At 49.9% G+C, this 17,746-nt stretch overlaps 2 protein-coding genes across 3 annotated transcripts in view; one reads left to right on the top strand and one right to left on the bottom strand.

The window, feature by feature from the left end:
- Window positions 1–966: 966 nt before the first annotated feature.
- Window positions 967–5,820, top strand: PPM1M (protein phosphatase, Mg2+/Mn2+ dependent 1M). 2 transcript variants are annotated; one of them, XM_025377778.1, is made up of 10 exons: window positions 967–1,287; window positions 1,916–2,033; window positions 2,196–2,450; window positions 2,906–3,018; window positions 3,381–3,465; window positions 3,563–3,681; window positions 3,869–3,932; window positions 4,188–4,295; window positions 4,407–4,555; window positions 4,900–5,820. In XM_025377778.1, the coding sequence occupies exons 1-10, from the start codon at window positions 1,064–1,066 to the stop codon at window positions 5,042–5,044; spliced, it is 1,380 nt and encodes a 459-aa protein (XP_025233563.1). In that variant the 5' UTR covers window positions 967–1,063; the 3' UTR covers window positions 5,045–5,820. The 2 variants fall into 2 exon arrangements, with proteins under 2 accessions (XP_025233563.1, XP_025233564.1); XM_025377779.1 differs by having other exon boundaries at window positions 1,144–1,557.
- A 4,132-nt stretch (window positions 5,821–9,952) lies between these two features.
- Window positions 9,953–17,746, bottom strand: part of WDR82 (WD repeat domain 82) — a 24,768-nt gene continuing 16,974 nt past the window's right edge. Inside the window, exons 4-9 of the mRNA XM_025377781.1 lie at window positions 16,921–17,020; window positions 15,927–16,043; window positions 15,226–15,381; window positions 14,703–14,772; window positions 14,043–14,185; window positions 9,953–13,028 (exon numbers count right to left, since the gene is read on the bottom strand). Coding sequence (XP_025233566.1) covers window positions 12,999–13,028; window positions 14,043–14,185; window positions 14,703–14,772; window positions 15,226–15,381; window positions 15,927–16,043; window positions 16,921–17,020 — 616 coding nt within the window. The 3' untranslated portion in view covers window positions 9,953–12,998. The remainder of the gene's footprint in view (window positions 13,029–14,042; window positions 14,186–14,702; window positions 14,773–15,225; window positions 15,382–15,926; window positions 16,044–16,920; window positions 17,021–17,746) is intronic.

The following is a 17,746-nucleotide window of genomic DNA, read 5'->3' as shown; positions in this document are numbered from 1 at the left end:
CCGGGCGAGGTGGCGGGCGCCTGTAGTCCCAGCTACTCGGGAGGCTGAGGCAGGAGAATGGCGTAAAACCGGGAGGCGGAGCTTGCAGTGAGCTGAGATCCGGCCACTGCACTCTAGCCTGGGCGACAGAGCGAGACTCCGTCTCAAAAAAAAAAAAAGAGTGACAAAGTGCTTTATTAACTCGCAGATGTGAACAGGACACTGCTGCTGACCCTGGTGACAGCTAGCCAGTGGTTGAGAGACCGCAAGATGATTCCTCGTCTTTCACTTCCCTCCGTCCCAGGTCTGAACTCGGACCAGCAGGAGCCTTTGGGGGACCACTGATTGCCCTTTAGACTGACACAGATTTCTCTTGTCCATCACTCACTCACAGTCCAGTAAGGATCCTGCTGTCTATTCTGCGAGGACATGTTGAATGCAGGGACAGCCATTTAGAAGACTGTCCTCGAGGGTGGCAGCAGCCTCTCAGGACAGGGAAAGCCAAGGTGACCACTAAGCCCGTCTGGGGTGGAGGGTGGCAGGCGGGGGCGGAGAGGATTCGAGGCCACCTGAAGGAACCTGTGCTCGGAGACACTCATTGTGCGGGTCTGACACCTCCCAGCTCATCCTGTCCCCATCTTCCCCTTGCGTCACGTCCCCACCCAGCAGGAGGAGATCTGAGGCTTTGCGCGACGCTGGCCCCGCGGAGTGTGGGGGGCTTTTCCTCCCAACCACTAGTGCCCCACAAGCGTGGGTGAACAGTCCTCCCTGGCTACTGTGAGACGCTGGGCAGGCCACTTCGCTTCTCTGGGCCTCGGTTTTCCTGCTTGTCAAATGGGGCTGATGCCGGCGTGGGCTTCTTCGGGCGGTCGCGAGGGTTGACCCCTGGAGTCAGCAAGCCAGCCGCGAACACGCTCCCAGGCGGAGGTCGGGGCTGGGGGGCGTCGCCTCCCCTCCGCGCGCCCCCGGCCCCGCCCCCCGCCCGCGCAACCCCCCCGGCCCCGCCCCCGACCCACTTCCTCCTCCCGCGGGCTGCCCAGCCCTAGCGCCCCGCGCTCCGCGGGCAGCCCCCTGCCGCCGCGCCATGTCCGCCGGCTGGTTCCGGCGCCGCTTCCTGCCTGGGGAGCCGCTCCCCGCGCCGCGGCCGCCCGGGCCGCGTGCCAGCCCCGTGCCCTACCGACGGCCCCGCTTCCTGCGCGGCTCCAGCTCCAGCCCCGGGGCAGCCGACGCCTCGCGCCGCCCAGACTCCCGGCCCGTGCGCAGTCCCGCGCGAGGACGCACGCTGCCCTGGAATGCAGGCTACGCCGAGTGAGTGCCCCTCCCCGACCCCTGGCTCGGGCCCGGACCGGAGCCCGCCTCGGGTCTTGCGCCGGCCTAGAAAGCGGGAGAAGCTGAGTGAGTGACAGCCCCCACCCACCTGTGGACAGCCCCTTCTTGCCCTCTCCTCGGAATCCTGACAACGTCCCCATCATCCCGACCCTGCGTTTTCCTTGGGATTCCGACCTCCCCTTCAGAGAAGACAGGAGGTCGGGAAGGACCTGCAGCCCAGGGGCTTCCAAGATGAGGCCCAGAGACTCGGTAGAGTTCCAGCATTCGGGACTTTGGAGATTTCCCCTCGCCCCCTACCCCCACCATCTCACCCTGGGTATGACCTGCGCTGTATGGGACAGGGCTTTGGGCTGCGACAGGGCAGGGGACAGGAATGGCAACATACCTTCTAGCCCAGGGTCACCAGGTAGGCTCCAGAGGAGCTGGGCCCTGACTTTTACCTTAACCATGAGGCCACTGAAGTTAGGAAGCTTACATCGTGGTTGTCTTAAGTGTGTGTTAGGGACAGCACTGGGGAGCTGTTGCCCCAGAGGGAGGGGTCCTCTCCCTGTGCCCATGGGGACATAGGTGTGTCCCTGGAGGGTCGCTTACCATTTCCTGGCCTCAGGATTATCAATGCAGAGAAATCTGAATTCAATGAGGATCAAGCCGCCTGTGGGAAGCTGTGCATCCGGAGATGTGAATTTGGGGCTGAAGAAGAGTGGCTGACCCTGTGCCCAGAGGAGGTGAGCGCAGCCTGAGTTCTTGACTGGAATCCCTCCTACAGGCTGGGGCCACGACCTGCAGGCTGAGGTTCTTACCCTGCTGCCCCATGTTCTAGTTCAGGGTGGGTCAGGGGACAACTGGGGAAGTCAGGCAGAGGCTGACACTGAGCCCTTCCTGTGCAGTTCCTGACAGGCCATTACTGGGCACTGTTCGACGGGCACGGCGGTCCTGCAGCAGCCATCTTGGCTGCCAACACCCTGCACTCCTGCTTGCGCCGGCAGCTGGAGGCCGTGGTAGAGGGCTTGGTGGCCACTCAGCCCCCCATGCACCTCAATGGCCGCTGCATCTGCCCCAGTGACCCTCAGTTTGTGGAGGAAAAGGGCATCAGGGCAGAAGACTTGGTGATCGGGGCATTGGAGAGTGCCTTTCAGGAATGTGTGAGTGTGTGGCTTTTGGCTGGGAAAGAAGTGGAGATTTTGCCCCTAGGGATCTCGGGAAATGGCATCTCTGTATACCCATGGTCATCACACCAGATCCTTGGATTGGGAGGATGAGATTGGGTTGGTTGGGTTGTTACTAACAGCCATCACTGTCAGCATAACCCCTCTCATTTTATCCAGCGCCTACTGTGTGCTAAGTGCTTTTACCTGCATCATCTAATTGAATACCCTTTTGGTTCTTGGTGCAGTGGCTGGTTTCTCTTCCTATTTTGAGTAGCACTTCCCTTGTCTAGATCTCCTGACTGCAGGGATCTTGGAGGCATGGCTGGATTTTGGGCTGGGACTGTCAGGCCTGCTAGTAGAAGTGAACTGTCGGGTAGGGTGGGGATCGAGAGACAAAGTAGTATGGTGGCAGAACAGGCAGCAGCTAAGATGGCCTTGGTTTGCCCCAGGACGAGGTGATCGGGCGGGAGCTGGAGGCCTCAGGCCAGGTGGGCGGCTGCACAGCCCTGGTGGCTGTGTCCCTGCAGGGAAAGCTGTACGTGGCCAATGCTGGGGATAGCAGGTGAGTCACCCCTTGGAAGGTGGGCAAGGGTGGGATGGGGAGAGCACAAGCAGCAATGGGGACAAGCAAAGGTGGCTGGAAGTGGAGGGATAGTAGGAAGGATTGACTGGCTGAATTGTGTGTATTTGGTATGTGTTGAATGTGAGGGTGGACAGTAGCTGCTGGGGAGGGTGGGGACTTCAGGGGCCCTGCTAAAGGGCTAAGCCTTCACCCTTGCAGGTCTTAGGTAGTCATGGAGGGCTTTAAGGAATCATCATGGGCAGAGCTGGGTCGTGGTGGTTGGAGGAAGGACTGGTAGGAGGGTGGCCATGGGTGAGGGTGGAGCCCCCCTCCTAGACCTCTCCCTTCTCTCCTCAATCCAGGGCCATCTTGGTGCGAAGAGATGAGATACGGCCACTGAGCTTCGAGTTCACCCCAGAGACTGAGCGGCAGCGGATCCAGCAGCTGGTAGGTGCCCTTGGCAGCATGGAGGCTGTGAAGCCCCAACTCCTGGGTCCAGGGCCACAAGAGTGAGTATGACCTGAGTGCAGCCTCCCCACCCCAGGCCTTTGTCTACCCTGAGCTTCTGGCTGGCGAGTTCACCCGACTGGAGTTCCCTCGGCGGCTGAAGGGGGATGACTTGGGACAGAAGGTTTTGTTCAGGGATCACCACATGAGTGGTTGGTGAGTGGGGATGGTGGACAGGTGGGAAGGGAGACCCCTGGGATCCAGTCCCAGCTGTATGGCCTGGGGCAGCCCCCCTCTACCTTGGCAGGGTGGGCACTGTGAGGGTGTGATAGCTGGGCCCTGAGTTGGGGAAAGATGAGATGGGGCACAGGGCTTGCATGGATGCTGGCTCTGCTTCTGGTAGGAGCTACAAACGTGTGGAGAAATCGGATCTCAAGTACCCACTGATCCATGGACAGGGTAGGCAGGTCAGTGCCTGGCACCCCCTAACCCCAAGAATCCCTCTTCATTGTCCCCTGCAGAGGTGGGAGCTCCTTTCTTTGCCTCTTGCTGGTAGCTGTGGCTGGTGGCCTGGGATTTGCTCTGAGTCCAGGAATTTTCTCAGTCTAAGGCTTCCAAGGGCCACAGTCCACCTCTCCCTGTGTGCTCTGCAGTGCTAGGGCCTGGTACTTCTACATTTGCTGGAGCCATTTGCCATCACCTCACACCTCACTTTCCCTCAGGCTCGGTTACTAGGAACACTGGCTGTCTCCCGGGGGCTGGGAGACCATCAGCTCAGAGTCCTAGACACGAACATCCAGCTCAAGCCCTTCTTGCTCTCTGTCCCACAGGTAAGGGGGGAAACGCTGTCCATCCCAGCTTCCATTTGCCCAGAAAGGTGGACAGTGAGGCTGTTGGGAGTCGGGAAGGGAGTGTGCAAGATCCTCAGGCTTAACTTGTAGGTGACTGTGCTGGATGTGGGCCAGCTGGAGCTACAGGAGGATGATGTGGTTGTCATGGCGACTGATGGACTCTGGGATGTCCTGTCCAACGAGCAGGTGGCATGGCTGGTGCGGAGCTTCCTCCCTGGGAACCAAGAGGACCCACACAGGTACTGTAGCTGCTGGGGACCTGCCTGGGCCTGGGTTGGTGCCAGCAGCAAGCCCAAGTAGTTATGGCTGAGAAGATAGCACTGACAATGAGCTGGCAGCTGGCCAGGATCAGGGCTGTCTCAAGCTTCTTGGAGGAGGAGGGGAGACTAGGGTTCCAAAAATCCCTGGATATAGCCTCTTGTGGTTCAGCCCATGGCCCTTCCAGGCTTGCAGCTTGCTTGGTCCCCAGTCGGACTGCACTGCTTGGGTCCCCATGTCCAGCCTTGTGCAGTGAGTTCTCCTGAGGGCTGGCCTTGCCCCTTTGCTCTGCCCCTGAAGTCTATCTGCAGGATGGTCTTCACAGGTTCTTGAAGCTGGCCCAGATGCTGATACACAGCACACAGGGAAAGGAAGACAGTCCCACAGAGGAAGGGCAGGTGTCCTACGATGACGTCTCTGTGTTCGTGATTCCCTTGCACAGTCAGGGCCAAGAGAGCAGTGGCCGCTGAGGATTCAGACACTGTATCCCAGAACTGCTCCAGTGCCCGGGTGTGGTCTGGGCATCCCTCCAGTGTGACCAAGAGCAAATCCTGCCTGCCCTATCCCTAGCCACAGCCCAGCGCTCTCCCTGCACCTCAACACACATCCATCTCAAGAGGAACATTTATGCCAGGCAGTCAGAGCTGGAAGGGTATGGAGAGCTCAGCCCACCAGGTCCTGCTTTTTGCGGTGATAACCTCTGGCAGAGTGACTTTACAAGTTAACTAGGAAACCCATGTGAGGTTCCTCAGACAGGATCTTCAACAGCCCAAATTATCATTCTCAGGGGCACCCAGGCTAAGGGTATTAGCCAAAGATGCCAGGATGGGCAGCTAACCCATGTTTAGATCCAGGTCTCCAATTCATGGATGTCAGAGCATGCGTTCAACAACCCCCAAAGTCCACGCAGGGTGGCTTGTAGAAACCTTTGGGCAGCCTCATGTCTGCTTAAACAGCCATCTTCAAGACAGCCCCTGAAAAGAGACCAACTCAGGTCCTGCCCTGCTATTCTTTGCTGGAGATGAGGAACAGGCTCTGGGGCTAAAGTCTGGGGTAAAGCACAAGGGACTAGAGGAACTCTTGGAGTTGGCTGGGTGAGAGGGCTCTCCATTTGTTACCTGTAGTAGCCTGCCTCCTAACTGGTTGCTTCTCCCTAGTTCCAGCCCTGCCCTGGTCTGATGCCCCAACACTGCCTTTGCTTTGTTATTCCATCACCTCCCTATTATTAAATGTTTTCTACAGAAGAGACTTGTGAATCATGAATTGCTGTACAGCTTGGATTAAGGATACCTATTGTTGGCTGGGTGTGGTGGCTCACGCCTGTAATCCCAGCACTTTGGGAGGCCGAGGCGGGCAGACTTCAAGGTCAGGAGATCAAGGCCATCCTGGCTAACACGGTGAAACCCTGTATCTACTAAAAATACAAAAAATTAGCCGGTCATGGTGGCAGCTGCCTATAGTCCGAGGTACTCCAGAGGCTGAGGCAGGAGAATGGCGTGAACTCGGGAGGAGGCGGAGCTTGCAGCGAGTGGTGATCACGCCACTGCACTCCAGCCTGGGTGACAGCAAGACTGTTTCAAAAAAGGAAAAAAAAAAAAAAAAAAGGATACTTATTGCTGTTTCTTGTTACCTTCCAGTGGATTAGTTTTAGCTCTACCTTGTAAGCCTGCACATAATCAGGACTATGTTTTCTTTGCAGTTTCCCTAGTTCTCAGCCTGGGTGAGCCCCAGTGAGAGAATTTTTGGCCAGGAAACAGAAGTCTCTACCATCACTTTTTTTTCCTTTTGAGATGGAGTCTCGCTGTGTCACCCAGGCTGGAGTCCAGTGGGCACGGTCTGGGCTCAATGCAACCTCCAACCTCCACCTCCCGGGTTCAAGCCATTCTCCTGCCTCAGCTTCCCAAGTAGCTGGGACTGCAGGCATGCGCCATCACACCCAGCTAATTTTTGTATTTTTAGTAGAGACGGGGTTTCACCATGTTGGCCAGGCTGGTCTTGAACGCCTGACTCTAAGTGATCCACCTGCCTCAGCCTCCCAAAGTGGTGGGGTTACAGGTATGAGCCACCACACTAGTTTTTTTTTGGCGGGGCGCGGGGGGAGACAGAGTCTCACTCTGTCACCCAGGCTGGAGTGCAGTGGTGTGATCACTGCAGTTTTGACCTCCTGGGCTCAAGTGATCCTCCCACCTCAGCATTCCGAGTAGCTGGGACCACAGGTATGCACCACCACACCCTGCTAACTTTTTATTTTTTGTAGAGACAGGGTCTGTTGCCCAGACTGGCTCAAACTGGATGCAAGTGATAATCCCACCTCAGCTTCTCTAGGATTACAGGCGTGCGCCACCATGTACTTACTTGTAGGCTATGGGTTTGAGATACTGGAAGGGTGGTCTTTTCACTTAAAAAAAAAAAAAAAAAAAAGCCAGGCATGGTGGCTCAAACCTGTAATCCCAGCACTTTGGGAGGCTGAAGCAGGCCGATCATGAGGTCAGTTCGAGACCAGCCTGGCCAATATGGTGAAACCCTGTCTTTACTGAAAATCCAAAAATTAGCTGGATGTGGTCGTGCGCGCCTGTAGTCCCAGGTGCTCAGAAGGCTGAGGCAGAAGAATCGTTTGAACACGGGAGGCGGAGGTTGCAGTGAGCTGAGATTGTGCCACTGCACTCCAGCCTGGGCGACATAGCGAGACTCCATCTCAAAAAAATAAAAATAAAAAGTAATGAGACAGGGTCTGTTTTGCCCAGGCTAGTCTCAAACTGCTGGGTTCAAGCAGTCCTCCCAGCCTGTAGCTGGAATTACAGATGTACACTGTGACTTTTTCACTTACTTTTGAATGCAAATTTCTGTAAAGCTAGAATTAGCTGGATAAAGTTAGGGCCCTAGGGCTTGCTGTTTAATAAGCAGCTTAGTTCATCTAATCCAAAAAGACTATGTTGTCATCTTGGCCAGGCACAGTGGCTCACGCCAGTAATCCCAGGACTTTGGGAGGCTGAGGCAGGCAGATCACTTGAGCTCAGGAGTCTGAGATCATCTTGAACAACATGGTGAAACCCCGTATCTATAAAAAAAATACAAAAAATTAGCTGGGCATTGTGATATATGCCTGTGGTCCTAGCTACTCGGAAGGCTGAGGTGGGAGGATCACCTGAACCCAGGAGGTGGAAGCTGCAGTGAGCGGAAATTGTGCCACTCCACTCCAGCCTGGGCAACACAGTGAGACTGTCTCAAAACACACACACACACACACACAAAAATGGGGCCGGGCATGCTGGCTCACGCCTGTCATCCCAGCACTTTGGGAGGCTGAGGCAGGCAGATCACCTGAGGTCGGGAGTTTGAGATCAGCCTGACCAACATGTTGAAACCCTGTCTCTACTAAAAATACAAAATTAGCCAGGTGTGGTGGCGCATGTCTGTAATCCCAGCTACTTGGGAGGCTGAGGCAGGAGAATCGCTTGAACCTGGGAGGCGGAGGTTGCGGTGAGCCAAGATCGCACCATTGTACTCCAGCCTGGGCAACAAGAGCGAAACTCTGTCTCAAAAACAACTACTATGCTGTCAACTAAAACAACTATGCTGTCAACTAGAACGTACCAAAGCTCAAGTGCTCATGAAGTATCTGTTGAATTACAAGGCAGCCACCTTCATAACCTCAGCTTTACTTGACCCTTCCCTGATTTACTCCTACTTTATGTGAATTCTCTTACCAGGCAACTGACAGCCCAAAATTGCAGCCAAAAAGAATATCCAACAGGTCGCAGAGCCAATGGTAAAACCTGTATAATTAACTCAACTGAGAGGCTCTCAGAACCCACCACTACCCCCGCCAGCTTTTTTTTTTTTTGGAGAGAGTTTCACTCTTGTCACCCAGGCTGGAGTGCAATGGTGCAATCTCAGTTCACTGCAACCTCTAGCCTCCTGGGTTCAAGTGATTCTCCTGCCTCAGCCTCCTGAATAGCTGGGATTACACGCACACACCACCACACCTAATATTTTTAGTAGAGATGGGGTTTCATCATGTTGGCCAGGCTGGTCTCAAACTCCTGACCTCAAGTGATCCACCCATCTCGGTCTCCCAAAGTGCTGGGATTACAGGCATGAGCCACTGCACCTGGCCCCAGACCCCCTTTCCTACCCATTAACCGTAGATTTCATTTCCTACACATTCTCCAGGGAAGACTCGAAAAACTGCATCAGACATTTCCCACTGCTGTATTCCACAGTGCAGGACTTCAGGGCTGAACCTGTCCACAGCTGGGCCCTATGGTAGTCTCACCAGGACTCCTCTAATCAGGCAGCTTGAGTGCTATCCTACCAGCCTGTAGGAGTGTCACTTCCTCTTTCCTCACCACAGCCCCCACTACCTCACCACTCCGCCTGGGCAAAAACAAAAAAAAAAACTGTGGGCAGCATCCTGTGCCTGCTTCTCTTACCCACATCAACTGCTGAGCCAGCTCGCCCCCACAGCCTGCTTGCCTAGCTTGCCACCCGGCCTGCTGTTGTTCCTCACATCACAAGGCTGAAGCCTGGGGAGTGGGTGAAGTGGGTCTTTCAGTTGCGAGCAGGCCAGAGACTGGAGTAGCTGCTGTAAGGGCAGCCATGCTTACCTACTTGTTCATGTCTCCCAGCAGAGCTGAACATGACAGCAGTCCTCCCATCAGGCCAGGAGTGGGTCTCTTCCTTCGTACAGTCTGTGTCAGAGAAGCCTATGCACGGCCTGTCACACACAAGCTAGGATGTTCCCTCTGCCACTGTCGCAGAGTCTCAAGAGCAATGTGAAAATGTAGCAGGCCCGAGGTTTTCTTTGCTGATCCAGAGAGGGTGAAGCAAGAGCAGGAAGCAGGTTCTACAGCTCTGAGGATGCTGAGCTAGAGCAGCAGCCTGATGGGTTACCAAAGCAATTACCTTCTGCCAGACTGTGTGCCAGGGCCTCAGAGAGACTCCAATATCCTTGCCCTCCTGAAGCCAGGGCCTAGCAGGACAAAACATATTCCAACTAGAGGTTGTCAATCTGGTCAAGGGTTGAGGTAAACAGTAGGGGATGCAAGGCAGCCTGAGATAAGTGCCAGACAGTCTCCAAAGACTCAGGCTGGCTCAGGCTTGCCTTTCCCAGTCAGTCATTTCTGGCTCTATGGCTATTACAGCCTGGGGTTGAAGGTTGGTTCTAGGGGTTCCCCCCACCAGCCCATAAATCTTAAGTTACCAAGGGGCAGTCAGAGGCAGTCCCAGAGAGCCCAGCAATCCATCCACACAGCATTACAGCAAGCTGCAGTGTGAGCCAGGAGAACTAATAGGAGAAAACCCAAGCCTCCCTCCAGCTCTGGGACCAGGAAAACAATGCTACAGAAACTCACATCAAAGAGAAGGCAGCCATAAAATTCTGTTTAAGACTGTAACATGGAAAAAATGTTTATATGTTAAGTACAAAAGGGACATAAAATTGTATATACAGTAGAATAATGACTATGTAAACACACCAAAAATCTATGCACAGAAATGTCTAGGGGGAACATTTAACACCAAAAGATTAACAGTGGTAGCATTTGGGTGGCAAACTTGATTCTTTCTAAAATTCCCAAAATTTCCTTAATAAGCAGTAATTATAATTGCAACAGGAAATAATTTCTTTAAGTATTTCTTTAAGTACCCAGTGCAGTGTTGCTGTCAAATAAACATCAGTGGCTTTGGCCCTGATTCCTAAGGTAGCAAATGCCGCTGCCCCACTCCCCATCCATCCCCAGTAGGGCTTGAGCACCTCTAGCTCTGCTGAGAGCATCTGTGCAGCCCCAGCCCTCAGCATCTCTTCCACTCACTTCCAGCTATATCTTTTCCCTTTCCTCCTTAACTCAGGAGGCAGCTTTGCAACCACAGGGCCCAACAATACAAGCCATGAGGTGGCATGTTTTGTTTGTTTTTGAGATGGCGTTTTGCTCTTGCTGCCCAGGCCAGAGTGCAATGGCATGATCTCAACTCACCACAACCTCCACCTCCCAGGTTCAAGCGATTCTCCTGCCTCAGCCTCCCGGGTAGCTGTCATTACAGGCATGTGCCACCACACCCGGCTAATTTTGTATTTTTAGTAGAGATGGGGTTTCTCCATGTTGGTCAGGCTGGTCTCGAACTCCCGACCTCCAGTGATCCTCCCGCCTTGGCCTCCCAAAGTGCTGGGATTACAGGCATGAGCCACTGTGCTCAGCCTTGAGGTGGCATGTTTTCAAAGAACATGGTGCCTCAGTTTTGGACACACAGGAATTCAAATACAATCATCTTCCTGCTGCTGAGTAAGTCATGCTTGGTGGCTGCTCTGGTTGCAGATATGTGAAGTTATGTAGCCTTTCCTGTTAACCCATGGTTCCAAGCATTCTCTTAACAATCATTCCTATCATGAATTTTCTACCCTGAAAAGCCAGGGGTGGGCAATAACAAGATCATTTGGTTTCTAAAAGTTCTTCCTCTCTGGGAAAGCAGAGCTATACAGTGGGTGGCATCCTGCAGATTCTAGTCTACATTTGGGAAAGGTGTATGCCTCTTGCACTTTCCGTTGGAGGAACAAGTCAAAAAGTAATTGCTTGAAAAAAAAAGTGCTAGCAATTCACAGCCTATTCCTGCCTGCTGAACAGAAGTTGTGATGCCTTGATTTACTCCCTAGAAGCTACGTATTCTTGAGCAAGTCATAACTCTACTGTGCCTCAGTTTCTGGATCTGCAAGGAGTGTTGCCTGTATAAATGTTTGTTTAGGAACTTAGTAAAATGAGAGACCACTCTCTCTGCTCTAAGGTGGCCATGAGCCAGCTGCAGCTCATCTCACTCAGCCTGGGCCTGACCAGAGTCCCTTCCTCATCCAAGAGAAAGCAAGGAAAAGCAGCAAGCAAGCAGGCATACCAGGTCAACGGGAGTGATCTATCATTGGCAACAAGGCCTCAAACAAACTGAAAATGCTCTGGCTCCAGCACCTTATCCCCAAATGCCACAACCCAGACATGGAAGCCATGCAAGAGTGACTATCACACACACACAGGCACAGACAAGAGTACCACCAAGCAAAAAGGGGGCTAATACTGCAGAGATGGCCCCAAAGTGCAGCTTGAGGAACACAGTGAGTCATCCCAAAACCCTCACTTAGCTGCCATGGAAACAGCAAACACTATAAGCTTTGCTTCAGTCTTCTGAAATGAAAACATTAATAAGGAAGATTCACTAATACTTGTGGCAAACACTATTAGCAGGGATGCAATGTGTCTCCTGGGCTGCAGGACTCCATCTGCTTCAGCTGAACTCTCAGAAACTACAGATGAGAGATATATGCATATGCACACACATATATGCATATCTGTATGCACACAGATGTATTTAAATGAAGGTGCTAAAATACAAACAACAGAAATCAAAGGTCATATATAAAAAGGCTAAATAAGACATATAACACAGACCTAGAACCAGCTCTTAGTTGGGAGCCGGGGAAAGGGGTGGTATCATCTGAAGACTATGTACACAATTTGTGGTGGGCAGGGAAGGCATCAGTGTAAACAACTCAGACTCACTTCACAATACTGGCCCACAGGAAAGTGTGATGTATCTCATGTACAAAAATAGACTCCCACCTTGCTTTTGTACAAACCAAGCTTGGTAGGCACCCAGGAGGACTGTGGGTTTGTCTTGATGACAGGGCACTGCACCAGGCTGCTGCTAAACCTTCCAGCCCTAGGAACTCACCTGCTACCCTCCCGCTACCCTCCCCTTTCCATCCCTTTCAGGCCCTTGGGTCTTTTCCCACCCAACACCGACAGCCTGAGGCCTGCCCGACCACCTAGTCTCACACGACTAACTGCAGAAACTAACTGCATGACTTCCTTCTGTATCTGTCCCTCTCTCTGACCCCAAGATATATGAAAATGTTTCTGTAAATGTTTGGCACCTAAGAAACATGATGGTTGTGGATAATGCCACAAGTACACAGGGAGACCCAGTAACAAGACATGCAGGGTGAGGGCAAGCGGCTGAGCTGCCCGAGCATTTCAAAACCAGGACTGTGACTTCCCATGCAGTTGGGGGGTAGGAGAAGGGATGTGCAGAACTGATGACTTCACTGGCTCCTCAGCAGAATGTACATTCAAATTGAAGATGCTTGAGAGCCCCACTATACCAAATCGTGAGTCCAGTCGCTCCTCTAGCAGAGCTTGGTGCAGTGACAGCTAGAAAAGCTGAGTTCCAATTCAGTCTGTTGCACCAAGAGTCCTTTTGAAGACGCTCATCAAAGTAATTATTTTCTTTTGAGCAGATGTACAGCACATCCATGGGAAGGCCATGTAAAAGGATGTTCTCCAGCCCAGTCAAATGATCCAATCCCACTATTATCTCAGTCCCCTCTGAGTATCTTCCTGCTGGCCGCCCTCACTGTACAGAAATAGCCGAGCAGCATCAGGGTCAGTCATCAATGGTGGGCAACCAAAAGGCCTAGAAAGAGAACATAAATCAACTTTAAAAAGCCAAGCATCTCCTCACTGCCGAGGGTTATTCATATCTCACCCCACAGCAAAAATGTGCCCAACCCCAATGGCTCTGGTGGTCCTCCCTCCTGACCAACTAACCCTGATGCTCTAAGGAGACAGAAACACTCTTCCCTCTATGTGAAAGTAAACTGGTTCTGTTTTTCTCCAATAATCACTGAACACCTTCCACCAGAGCACACCCCTTTTTTTTTTAAAGGAATGTAAAAAAAGGAGTGCTGCCTGGGAGGTGGGTGAATAGGTAACCTGGCCTCATTGCTAATCCACCAGGTTACCTCCAACAGGTCCTCTCCTTCCTGGGCTGTAAAAAATAAGGAACTGGATGGTTTTGCTGTATTTCTTCTAATATTTTTTTTCTTGGTTAAAAAAAAAAAAAAGCAAGAGGGCAATGTGTTCTGGGTAGGCTAGTAATGAAATGTCTCATCCCCGAATACCCAGGCAGGTTTAGGAGATCACAAGGGAAAACCGGAGCTGAGACTCACTGATCCTTTATTCTGTTAGTATTATCTAGGAAGAGACAAGGGTCTGGAGTTAATTCTAAGTGGTGAGTTATGACCAACTGTAGAAATTTCTGGGAATTTGGCATAAACCAACAGGAATGGAAAACTGAAACCATAATAGGCCAGTTCAGAGTATTTTAAGGAGCAAAAAAATTGCCAAGCATAGCCCAGGTAGTTTGGACCTAAAATTAGAGTCCAGAGCAAAAACTGGCCTATGATTTCCTTGGAGCTCAAAGGTGATTCCTGATCACCTCTAGGAAGAATAAAAATGAAAGACAAAACCAGCCCAGCCAGAGGTCAAATAATAGGAGGTGAAATAGGGAAACCACCAGTTGAGAAACATGTACTTGGATGCTTGTAATCTACCTACATAGAACACAGCTTGCTGTGCTTATTGAGGCACCCACCACCTCAACTGGAAAGGGTCCCTGAGTGGCAGACACCTCTTACTGTTCACATACCATGTTGGAACATGCGCTGGCAAAAGTCATGAACTTGGGGTTGAATTGCAAACAGGTAATCGGGCCTGTGTGTTTACCATCCAACACAGCTACTTTTATACCGCTCTCTCCATTCCAGACATGGATCTTGCCATCCTCTGAACCTAAAGAGGATATTCAAGGAAAATGTAACAGCTCAAGACACAATGCAAAGACAACTGGAAATGAGACATGGATTGAGGTCTGAGGATAGGCCAAGCTTTAGGACCCATCCCTCAGGCAAATTTGAGAGGGACGAGAGGCAGTGAAGGAAGAACACTTTGGAAATTGATCTTGACCCTAGCTATTTGTTCACAGGCATGTCACTTCCCCTCTGACTTCAGTTTTCTCATCTAAAAAAGGGGCCGAATACCATTACCCTACCGACAGGCAGCCACTAAGATGACTGAATGTAGGGTTACACCAGGACATCAGTATTACTAATAAGGTAGTGCTTGTAGAGTTTAACTCAAATTTTGGTCCAGTCAGGGCAGTTAAAAGACACTATGTCCTTGGCATAATGTGCTATACAGAAATCTGAGAACATCTATCAAATAGATAATAATGTCTCAGTTAATAATTTAAACAAAAAAATGCATAGTACCAGAGAAATAACCCCCACAGGGGATAAAGGAAACTCACCAATCATAATAAACTGAGAGTCAGGAGTAAATGAAGCCTCCAGTGTGACAGCTTTGCTATTGGCATAACCCTAAAACAAAACAGAGCAGTTCTTTTGTTGTTACAGAGCCGTTAATAAAAACAGCTGCCTACAAACACTAACTTAGCACATGCATCACCTTCCTTTCCATGAAACCCTTTCCTTGTCATGTACTACACCACCAAGCTTTCAAATGTGGTTGCCATCCTTGACAATCCACTCCCACCTTCAACTCTGTATTCAAGGTACACTCAAGGGAGCAAGAAAACTTTATTTTTAAGACATTATTTTATATCTAAATACCAAACTTGGGTCACTTGGTGAGAAATGAATGTCTACAGAATCCAAGGGAGGTAAGTTCAATGAGCAGGAAGAAAAAATACAAGTGCATGCCTTCATGAGTAAGTCAAGAGTAACTGTTGGTCTCCACCAACCAGCTAACATAATTCTTAGCATAGGAAGTATAAGCATGGAAACAGCCATGCTTGAAGGCCATCAGCTCACCCCAAACGTGTGCATCACCACTCCTTTGAATGCATCAATGAGACGAATGAAGCTGCCGTTGGTGGAAATGAGGATGAGCTTGCCATCATTGCTGAATTTAAGTCCTGTCCACTCACAAGTTCGATCATATTGCATCTTAAAGGTAGCAAATGGCCCCTGCAAAAGATAAAAAATAGTAGCCCCAGGCCCAAGGCATATTAACAATTTCTTCTGCTAGAGCCAATTCCCATCCTATTCCTTTAGATTCTTTTTTGACTAAGGAAAGCAGAGAATGAGCTACTTCTCTGCCACTCTCTAATATCTACCATATTTTTCTTTTTGTAGAAAATGCTCTTACAGGGCCAGGCGTGGTGGCTCGCGCCTGTAATCCCAGCACTTTGGGAGGCTGAGGTGGGTGGATCACCAGAGGTGAGGAGTTTGAGAGCAGCCTGACCAACATGGTGAAACCCCGTCTCTACTAAATACAAAAAATTAGCCAGGCGTGGTGGCGGGATGTGTAATCCCAACTACTTGGGAGGCTGAGGTAGGAGAATCACTTGAACCTGGAAGGCAGAGGCTGCAGCGAGCTGAGATTGCACCACTGCACTCCAGCTTGGACAACAAAAGCAAAACTCTTGTCTCAAAAAAAAAAAAAAAAAAAAAAGCAGTTACATGTCTATTTCACCATAATATTAAGATAGCTCAAAGATTCAAAGATTTACCTTGTCAAAAGAACGAAGGTCATAAAGTTTGACCATTTCAGAGTTGACACCTGCAGCGAAAATTAACCCTTCTGGATCAAAAGAACAAACTGGCTTCCCCTGCAGATGCATGAGGCCCTAAGAGAAAAGAAATAAGAAATACACTAAAACACACATACCACAACCACACCTGGAACAACCAAAGACTGCTAGTACAATGAGGAAAAAAATGAATCCAGGACCCTACCACTATATAATTTACTTTTCCCGATTAAAACTAAGAAAGGCATACAAACAGATATCAGTCTACCTACAGAACAGAAAAAGCAAACATAAAACTAAAATGAAGCTTTTAAAAAACAGGTCTCCAGACAATTTCTGATCAACTCTAACTGCACAATATTACAGACACAGAATTCAAATAAAAATAAATCCCTTGAAGCTAAAAGCTCTAGGAACACTTTTAAAAACATTAAGCTGGCTGGGCGTAGTGGCTCACACCTACAGTTCCAGAACTTTGGGAGGCCAAGGTGGGCGGATCACCTGAGGTCGGGAGACCACCCTGACCAACATGGAGAAACCCCGTTTCTACTAAAAATACAAAATTAGCCGGACATGGTGGTGCATGCCTGTAATCCCAGCTACTTGGGAGGTTGAGGCAGAAGAATCGCTTGAACCCTGGAGGTGGAGGTTGCGGTGAGCCGAGATCGCACCATTGCACTCCAGCCTGGCCAACAACAGCAAAACCCGGTCTCAAAACGAAAACAAAAACAAAAACAAAACAAAACAACAAAAACCCCACAACAATTAAGCCACAGAGTACAATGCAATCTGCACTAGATTAGGGTATTTGCTTAGCAGCTACCAACTAAGAAAACAGATTTTCTCCAAAATTTAAAAAGACCCTGGGATCCCAGAATGGAACCATTGTTTTCTCCCTTCTTTGAGAGGGAGAGTTCATTATAGGGCCTACCATAGAAAATGCTCAAAAAGCATAACTGTGAGGTACCATTACCTGGCAGTTAGGAGACCGGAGATCCCAGAGTCGAATGGTCTTATCAAGAGACCCAGAAATGAAAGTGTCATCCACAGGTGACATGGACAAGGCCACCACCCTGCAATACATCGAGATAAATAGGAGTTGATGCAAAATATTAGCAAAACTTGGATGTGAATTCTAAACCACTCTGCCTATATATATGTATCTGTTCTCCTGAAATTGCCATTTTAAGAAGCACACTAAAACACACATACCACAACCATATCTGGAACAAAGACAACTAGTATAATGAAAAAAAAAAAATACAGCTACAAAATAAAAATATGATTCCAATGCAAATCAAAACCACAACGAGATACTACTCCACACCCTCCAGCATAGCTATAAAAAGAGAGACAACAAGTATTGGTGAGGACATAGAGAAATTGGAACCTTCATACATTGCTAATGAAAATGTAAAAATGGTACAGTTGCTCTGGAAAAGTTTTTCCAAAAAAACAAGAGTTACCATGTGACCCAGAAATTCCACTCCTAGGTATTTACCCAAGATAACTGAAAATACATGTCCACACAAAAATGTACACATATGTTCAGAGCTGCATTATTCATAATAGCCAAAAAGTAGAAATAACCCAAATGTCCATTAACTAATGGATGGACAAACAAATGTGCTATATCTATACACTAGAATATTATTTGGCAATAAAAAGTAATAAAGTACTGCCTCGTGCGACAACATGGAGGAATCTTGAGAAGCCAGAAACAAAAGATCAGATGTTAACTGATCCATTTATACAAAATGTCTAGAATAGGCAAATCTTTTTTTTTTTTTTTTTTTTTT

This window comes from Theropithecus gelada, chromosome 2, assembly GCF_003255815.1.
Source record: "Theropithecus gelada isolate Dixy chromosome 2, Tgel_1.0, whole genome shotgun sequence".
In the NCBI taxonomy this organism is placed as follows: domain Eukaryota; kingdom Metazoa; phylum Chordata; class Mammalia; order Primates; family Cercopithecidae; genus Theropithecus; species Theropithecus gelada.
The sequence above is the reverse complement of the archived record's forward strand: the minus strand, read 5'-3'. Positions and strand labels throughout refer to the sequence as shown.

What these genes read in the sequence shown, in the direction of transcription:
- PPM1M (XM_025377778.1), top strand. Translation starts at nt 1,064, where the DNA reads ATGTCCGCCGGCTGGTTCCGGCGCCGCTTCCTGCCTGGGGAGCCGCTC. An exon ending in AGAGTGCCTTTCAGGAATGT is followed by an intron (nt 2,451 to 2,905) that starts GTGAGTGTGTGG and finishes GGTTTGCCCCAG; the next exon opens with GACGAGGTGATCGGGCGGGA. An exon ending in TCCATGGACAGGGTAGGCAG is followed by an intron (nt 3,933 to 4,187) that starts GTCAGTGCCTGG and finishes ACTTTCCCTCAG; the next exon opens with GCTCGGTTACTAGGAACACT.